An 8,637-nucleotide genomic window follows, 5' to 3' on the forward strand; every position below is an offset into this window, starting at 1 on the left:
TGTGTGTGCATGTGTGTGTGCGTGTGTGGGAGGCTTGAGGGGGTGGGGAGGTTCAGCCCAGCCCAGGCCAATGTGTGTGTGCGTGCGTGTGCATGTGTGTGTGTGTGCATGTGTGTGCGTGTGTGGGAGGCTTGAGGGGGTGGGGAGGTTCAGTCCAGCCCAGGCCAATGTGTGTGTGTGCGCGTGTGCATGTGTGTGTATGTGTGTGTGCGTGTGTGGGAGGCTTGGGGGGGTGGGGAGGTTCAGTCCAGCCCAGGCCAATGTGTGTGTGTGCGCGTGTGCATGTGTGTGTGCGTGTGTGGAAGGCTTGAGGGGGTGGGGAGCTTCAGTCCAGCCCAGGCCAATGTGTGTGTGTGCGTGTGTGCGTGCGCGGTCATGCACACACACATGCACAGTACTGAGGCTTGAATTTGGCCTGGGTGCTGTCCCTGAGCTTTTTCATTCAAGGCTGGCTCTCTATCATCTGAGCCATGGTTCCACTTCCAACGTTTTGGCTGGATAAGTGGACGTAAGAGTCTCACAGACTTCAGCCTGCAATCCTAAGATCTCAGCCTCCTGAGTAGCTAGGATTATGGGTGTGAACTACCAGCACCTGGCTCCCAACTTCTACTTCTGAAGTGAACCAGCTTCTGCCCCCATCCGGCCTGGGAAGGACCTTCTCCCTCTTCCTCTGGGTACCTGGGCGCGTGGGACACCGCACCCCTCCCTGCATGGCGCCTTCCCCCATCGGTCTCCATCCTGGGCCGGCCGGCGCCGAGGCTGCAGCTCCTGGGCCGGCCATCCCGCCGTGGAAGGCCCGGCGCGGAGCTGGTGCGGGCCGTGGCTGCGTGTGGCAGGCAGGAACAGCGCCGGGCTGGGAGCTGCCTCCGTGGGCCCGCCGGGAACCCAGCCAGTGACCCGAGAGGTCAGCAGGTCAGCCAGCGACCCGAGAGGTCAGCAGGTCAGCCAGCGACCCGAGAGGTCAGCAGGTCGGCGCCGGAGGGGCCACAGCAGTTCTTGCTCTCCCGGGAGGAGGCTTTCTTTGGAAGACTGGATCTGTTACGACAAGCCAGCGCCAGAAACACAGTCAAGGCACCGCGGGGGGAAGAGCCCGGGGCGCCCGCTCCGGCGGGGGAGGACCGCGCCGCTCCCGGGACGGGCTGCCCGCCGCGGGCTGGCTGCCCGTGGATGGGGTGCTCATCGCGGATTGGCCGCCCGCCACTGCCCGTGGATGGGGTGCTCATCGCGGATTGGCTGCCCGCCACTGCCCGTGGATGGGGTACTCATCGCGGATTGGCTGCCCGCCACTGGCTGGCTGCCCGTTGATTGGCTGCGCATCGCGGATTGGCTGCTCATCACCGGTTGGCTGCCCGTTGATTGGCTGCGCATCGCGGATTGGCTGCTCATCACCGGTTGGCTGCCCGTTGATTGGCTGCGCATCGCGGATTGGCTGCTGAGAAGGTCAAGCGGCCGCGGCACGGGAGGCGGGTGCGCGCCGCCGCTTCCGGGACCCGGACCCGAGGCGACGCGGAGCTCCGGGACCGGGGCGGTCTCCATGGTAACCGGCGCGGCCCGCGCGGTCTCCGAGCCCCGCCACCGGCGCCGCGCCGAGGACGAGCGGCCGTGAGCGCGGGGCGCCGTCGCGGGGCCGCCATGGTGCAGCCGCAGCCGGCGCGGGCGGAGGGCGCGCGCCCGGGCGGCCCGGCCGCGCCCGCGGGCGCCGCGCTGGACACGCTGACCTCGCTGCGCCTCACCAACTCGGCGCTGCGGCGCGAGGCGTCCACGCTGCGCGCCGAGAAGGCCAGCCTGACGCACATGCTGGAGAGCGTGACGGCCGAGCTGAGCCTGCTGCGCGCGCGCGCGCGCGTGCCCGGCGCCCTGCGCGCCCCCGCGCCCGCGCCCGCGCCCGCCGCGCCCGGCGCGCGCCCCGCCACCACGCCGCCCACCTCCCTGCCCGAGCCCTTCTCCGGCGACCCCGGCCGGCTGGCCGGCTTCCTCATGCAGATGGACCGCTTCATGATCTTCCAGGCCGCGCGCTTCCCGGGCGAGGCCGAGCGGGTGGCCTTCCTGGTGTCGCGGCTCACCGGCGAGGCCGAGCGCTGGGCCATCCCGCACATGCAGCCCGGCAGCCCGCTGCGCACCGACTACCAGGCCTTCCTGGCCGAGCTGCGCCGCACCTACAAGAGCCCGCGGCGGCACGCGCGGCGCGCCCAGATCCGGAAGACGGCGGCCGCCGGCCGGGCCCACGCCCCGGGCCAGGCCGCGCGCCCGCGCCCGGGGCCCAGCCGCCCGCCCGAGGCCGCGGGCGCGGGGCCCTGCCCGGTCCACCCGGTCCACCCGGCCCGCGACCGCGCCAGGCCCGCCCCGGCCCTGCCCGCCCGAGCGCCGAACCTTTAGGGGTCCACCACCAGCACCGCAGCCCCGACGGCCTCGGGGAAGGACCGGACGATCCACCTCACCACATCCCTCCAGGAAGGACAGACCTACCGGACGATCCACCCCGCGGCCCCCCCCCCCGAAGGACCAGACAATCCACCTCGCCACATCCCCCCAGGAAGGACAGACGGACCGGACAATCCACCCCCCCCCCGGCATTCCCCGGGAAGGACGGACTGGACAGTCCACCCCACGGCATCCCCCAGGAAGGACAGACCCGACAATCCACCCCACGGCATCCTCCAGGAAGGACCAATCCAGCCCACGGCATCCCCCGGGAAGGACCGGACAATCCACCCCGCGGCATCCCCCGGGAAGGACTGGACAGTCCACCTCACAGCATCCCCCGGGAAGGACGGACCAGACAATGCACCCCACAGCATCCCCCAGGAAGGACCGATCCACCCCCTGGCATCCCCCGGGAAGGACCAATCCACCCCCCGGCATCCCTCAGGAAGGACCGATCCACTCCGTGGCATCCCCCGGGAAGGACCGATCCACCCCCCGGCACCCCCTGGTTGAAGACATGGGTGTGCCTCAGCTGTTGGTAGGAGGCTTCCCGCCACCCTCCTGGGCTTCCCTCTGCCACCCGCCGCCGTGTGCTTCCCGTTCCTTGCTGGCTCCTTCCCCCAGCAAGGTGCATGCATCCCCCGTCCTGGACCCCCGGCCGCACCACAGGTCCCAGCTCTGCCTGTTGGGCATCCCCGCACGCTCTTAGCATGCCCTGGGACCACTCGGCCCCAACCTTTCCAGCCTGGCCACTTGCGGCTCTTCTCCATACGCTTCCTGTGCCCTGCGCCATTGCCCTGTTCGCCGGTCCAGGTCCAGCCTGCACACCCCGGCGGCCGCGCTCTCGTTCGTGGTGGCCAAGGAGCCTGTTCCGGAGGGATAACGCATCTGGGGAAGGTGGGGGGGCGGCTTCTCTCTGTCCCCCAGCCCTGCAGCAAAGGGAGTTCCCCAGAGGTTACCCCTCTGTCCAGGCCTGCTTCTGACCCCCACGTTCCCACAACGCCACGAGTTGGAAGAACCTGGAACTTGTCCGCACCGTGGGCAGCTCTGTCAGGCTGCCCGGTGATGTCTTTGTGACACCGGGCCTGTGCGGGATGATGCCTGGGGAGGGGCTCTCCTGACCACAGGCGCTGCCCAGGATCTCCAGTGGAGAGTGCCCAGGCCACCCGCGTCCAGGTGGCTGTGATGGACCCGCTCTGGCTCCAGACCTTCCCCGTCCATCCCCGTGGCCTTGGCCTCGGCCCTTGAACCACTCACCATCTCCGGGTCTCCAAGGATGCCTTGCGTGGGGCCTGCCTTCCCCCACCTGGCCACCGTGTCCACACTTTGCCCAGGAAGACAGGATTGCCATTCGGGCAGGCCCGGCGGCCAGCTCCTCTGGGAGCTAGGATGGCAGAGCGCCAGGGCCCACCGGGTGCGGCGATGCAGAGCTGGCGCAGGCTCCGGGCAGGGGTCCAGAGCCGGGCCTCGGGGCAGACCGCCATGCTTTCTTCACAGTGGACGGCTGAGACCTCAGTCCTGGGACTTAGGCTCTGTGGACTGTGCTTCCCGCCATACTTGAGTGCCAAATGGGTAGTGTGCACCTGGCCAGCCGACAGCGGGCGGGCGGGCTGGGGCATCTCTCCTGTTCCTGTCTGTGTGGTCCTGGCTTGAGCACGGGACCGACCGCGTCTGTGCCCACTCACAGACGGCCATGACTTGGGAACTCCGAGCTGGGCTCCCAGGACCCTCGCGCTCCACCGGGCGGCCATGTGGACGTGAGGGCAAGTCGGTGGAGCTCGGGTTTCGCAGGCCACGGCACCGGCACGGATACGTTGGGTTAGCCCAGCTGCCCTGCCGCACAAGGGTCTAGACAGGGGCCTCGGGCGCCCGGATCAGCCCTGGTGCTGGCTGGGTGGGGTGGGGGGCAGCCCTCGGGGGCGTCCTGAGGAGGGGCTGCGGGGAAGGGCGCCCGGCCTGCCGCAGCTGCCCTGGAAGGTCCTGAAGCTGCCAGGACCAGCCACTCACAGACCAGGAGGGTTTTAGCGGTGCCGCTGGGCCAGGGGAGGGCTGGGGCTGCCCCCATTGGCTTTGGGCTCTGCGTCAGAGCCGCCGCTGCGCTGCCCTGACCCAGCTGCGAGGCTCCCCCTTTGTGTCCAGGCTGTCTGCCTGTCTGAGCTGGGTTTGGGGATGCGATTGTATTTTGCTTCTTGGTGCTTAGTGCTGATGCCTTGTGCTGGCGCTGCTGTGCTGGGTCTGAAGCCTGGAAGGGGGGTGGGGGTGGGAGGATAGGACAGGGGGGAGCAGAGGAGAGGGGAGAGGGCCCCGGCTCGCCCCACCTCGGACTCCGAAGAAGCCTTGTTGAAGGGGCCGGGGGTCCCGTCGTGGCTAGTATGGGCGCAGTCTCCACACGAAGCTGCCCCGAGGCCTGTGCCGCCCTGGGGGACCCCCGGAGCCCGCGGGGGGTTTCACTTGTTCGGTGTGGAGAGCCGGTGGCTCGCTGCGCGGCCATCAGGTCAGTCAGCCTGCGAGGCTGCTGCAGTGTCGTGTCCGGAAGCATTTTGGGGACTTGCAGGGAACAAGCCGTGTCCGCAGGCCCCGAGGGGGAGCGAGGAAGTTTGCAGGCTGGCCTGGGCCGCACGCCCGTCCCGGCGGCTGGAGCTTAGTGAGGGGAGGCGGGCACACTGGTGCGGCAGCTCCCCTGGGCACGCAGGACACCGGCCGAGGCCCCGTCCGCAGCCCCCGGTGACTCGGGTCCCTCTGCTTAGCGAGTGTTCGCTCAGGGGCTTCGAGAGGCGCGGACGGGGCTCGGGGTTCGGAAGCTGGCCCTGGCGGTGGGCACTGGGCCCTCTGCCCGCGGTGCTGGGGTCCGGCAGCCGTTGCTCTCCGTGGTCTCCCGCTGGGGTAGGGGCCCCGATCCGCCCTTGGACATGAGGACTCCCCACGCGGGGCCACAAAGCCGCCGGGTTTCCCACCCGCCGCCAGCGTGCTTTATAGACAAAGGCAAATGTAATGATTTGGTGCCCGTCTGCGCTGCCCCCTGCCTTGATTTCCCTCCTGGCCCCATGCTGCATGGTGGGCGTTGCTAGGCTGGGCTGTCTCTGTGCCCCAGAGCCCCCGTGGGCTCCAGGCGGGGCCGCGTGACGCAGCACTGGCCAGTCCCGCGGTGTTGCTCCTGGGTGGACCGTCCAGCGGCGGGACGCCAAGACCTGCAAGGTCGTCACGGCCTGCTGACTAAATGGCTTCCAGAAACTTCTGAGCCCCCTCTGGGTATTTGTGTCTCTGGGCTGAGTGTTGGCTAATTTGGTGGTGAAGGCTTCTGTTTGTGTTTCCTCTCCTGTGGACGGTCCCTCGCCCTGCTGGCCGGGCCCTGACAGGTTTGATCTGAGCTCATTAAACATACTGACCTTGCGGGCGTCCACCCGTGGCAGCATGGCCGAGTTTCAGTGTGTGCTTTTAGCGTGCCGACTCCTGACCTCCATCCGTCACCCTGTGTCCACCAGGCGGCCATGGGAAGCCGGCAGGTTTATTTTGTCTTTTAGTTCTGGTACTAGGATTTGAACCAGGGCCTCACATTTGTTGCTTAGATGCTCTAGAGCTGAGTCACACCTGCAGCCCCCTTTTTAAAAACTGTTATTTGAGATAGGGCCTGCTTTTTCCCGAGGCAGATGCCTGGACTTGAGTCCTCCTGCTTTATGCTGAGATGGCAGGTGTCTGCCACCATACCCAGCTTCTTACCCATTAAGATGGGGTCTCAGAACTGTCGGGCTGTGACGCTCTGCTTCCCTCTGAGATTCCTGGGTAGTGAGGAGAAACAGGTGTATCTTTACACCTGTAACCAAGCTGACATACAGTAAGTACCTGGAGAACATTTGTTGCTTATTTGCACACATGAACGCGCTAGGTCCTGGGTCCATGGATGACCAGGGGGTTCTCACGCATTGGTCCCAGGATCCCTGAGCACCGTTACAGAGAACTGAGCCCCCCAACCTGGTTTTGTGTATGTAGGCTTTTAGCCATGTTTATAGTATTAAAAAGTAAACTAAAATGTGGCTGGCATGGTGGCTCACAGCTGTAATCCCAGTTACTCAGGAGGACCATAGTTCAAGGCCATCCCAGGCAAAGGTTTGAGAGCCCCAGCTAAGTGTGGTGGTGTGTTTGTCCCTCCAGCCACACAGGGAGCTAGATCCAGACCAGCACTGGCACAGAAGTGGGACTCAGTCTGAACACCAGAGCAAAGGGGGGCGGGGGCATGGATCAAGTGGTGGAGCATCTGCCCAGCAGGCAGAGCCCTGAGTTCAGTTCCTAGCACTGCAAAGCAGAAAATGCTGGGAGTCACGCGCAGCAACGTAATACTTTTCTTGGTTTGCTTAACTTTTTAAAATTTTTCATTGTTTTGTAAAGGTGACACGCACGCGCACGCACACGCACACGCACACGCACACGCGCACGCACACGGGTTATAGTTACACACTCAGGATTTCATTCTGGACACCCCTTTGCTTTCTCCTAGGTTTCCCTCCCATCCCCACCCACAGGTTCAACGTAGTGCTCAGTGAGTACCACTGCTGCGTTTCCGTCCCTCCGTTTCTATGCCTTCCTTTCCCTCCCAAAGACAAAAATGAACAAACAGGACAAAAAGGAAAAAAAAAAGCCTCTTGTTTCCGTTTTCTGGAGTTCATTTTGATGAATACTATTTTGTGTGACCGATGCTTAGCGTTTTAGCTCCTGGCTAGAGCTCGGCCCCTTGGGCCACGGCTCTTCAGGCTTTGGGTGGTTAATGGAGGCAAGTCTCATGGACCTGCTTTCCTGCTGATAACGGCTTTGAACTCTGACCCTCCTACCTCAGCCTCTTGCGCACACTACAGCACTTCAGCGAGCCCCCGTGGCACCCTGGAGAGGCGGCGTCCCCAGCACAGCTTCCTGGGGGAGGTGCGCCTGCATTCAGTTGTTCCTGGGAACAGAAACCTTTGCAGCCTCTGACACTCAGGCCTCATGAAAGCTGGTAGGAGGCAGCCACCGTCCTGTCCCCGAAGACCTCAGCCCGCCCGGGGTGCAAGCCTGAGGCCCTGGGGCCCGGGCCTTTCCATGCAGCCCTCTGCGGCCTCTTCCACTGCCCTAAACCCTCTTCTTCCCTGTTCATAAACACGTCTTTTCTGGGACTAATTTGGCGTAAGATGCAAACCAGGCTTGGAATGCCTTCTAGACCGAAACAACTAGCCTGCGAGCAGACACACGGACGCGCAGACGCACGGTTCCTTTCCTGAGGGAATCAACACGGAGCCGGCTCGTCCATCCGTCCTGCCCAGCGCCTCCTGGTTCCCGAGCCGTGTGCAGATCTTGTGCCATCGTGCCCTTCCCTTCCCCCTCTGGCTCTTCTCACCCCATGGTGACAGCAGCCGGGGAGCTTAGAAAGGCCTGGTTGCCTGGTGAGTGCTGGCTCCTGTCCGAGGCTGGGTGCCCCTTCCTCCAGGCAGCAAGAGCCTGGCCCCGGTTTTCCCCACCTGCCTTTTGTAATTCCCGCCAAGTGAGTCCCGGGTGTGTCAGTGTGGACCGGGGCCTGGCCTGCTTTGGGCTGGAGCTGTGGAGGAGCCAAGAAAGCCCTGCTGCTGCCACGTCACGCACCACCCCACAGCACGCTGCACTGACCGGCCTCTGTCGGCGGGGGAGGGGGGAGGGGGGCTGTTGACCCTTCCCCGTCCCCAGATTGTACGAAAGCAAGCCCCCACCTCTCCGAGATTGGGGACCACAGTGCTTCGCCCGGACTGGGGTGAGTGCAGAAGAATCTGCCTGAGTGTCGCCAGGGCAGGCCAGGAGGGAGGAAGGGGGGAGGGGCGTCTGGTGGCAGGCCCGGAGGGAGGGGGGAGGGGCGTCCAGTGACAGGCCCGGAGGGAGGGGGGGAGGGGTGTCCAGTGACAGGCCTGGAGGGAGGGAGGGGTGTCTGGTGACAGGACTGGAGGGAGGGAGGGGCATCTGGTGACAGGCCGGGAGGGAGGGGCGTCTGGTGACAGGCCGGGAGGGAGGGAGGGGCGTCTGGTGACAGGCCGGGAGGGAGGGAGGGGCGTCTGGTGACAGGCCTGGAGGGAGGGGCGTCTGGTGACAGGCCCGGAGGGAGGGGGGAAGGGTGTCTGGTGACAGGCCTGGAGGGAGGGAGGGGCGTCTGGTGACAGGACGGGAGGGAGGGAGGGGCATCTGGTGACAGGCCGGGAGGGAGGGGCGTCCAGTGACAGGCCG

The 8,637-nt window shown here is 65.5% G+C and overlaps 1 protein-coding gene across 1 annotated transcript; it reads left to right on the top strand.

The window, feature by feature from the left end:
• The first annotated feature begins 1,632 nt into the window (after window positions 1-1,632).
• Window positions 1,633-4,672, top strand: Rtl6 (retrotransposon Gag like 6). The gene has a single exon (XM_069995842.1). It carries the CDS (start codon window positions 1,633-1,635, stop codon window positions 2,374-2,376), a length of 744 nt encoding a protein of 247 aa, XP_069851943.1. The 3' UTR covers window positions 2,377-4,672.
• The last annotated feature ends 3,965 nt before the right edge of the window (window positions 4,673-8,637 follow it).

Source organism: Dipodomys merriami, unplaced genomic scaffold, assembly GCF_024711535.1.
Source record: "Dipodomys merriami isolate MVZ:Mamm:240054 unplaced genomic scaffold, mDipMer1.0.p SCAF_1028, whole genome shotgun sequence".
In the NCBI taxonomy this organism is placed as follows: Eukaryota; Metazoa; Chordata; class Mammalia; order Rodentia; family Heteromyidae; genus Dipodomys; species Dipodomys merriami.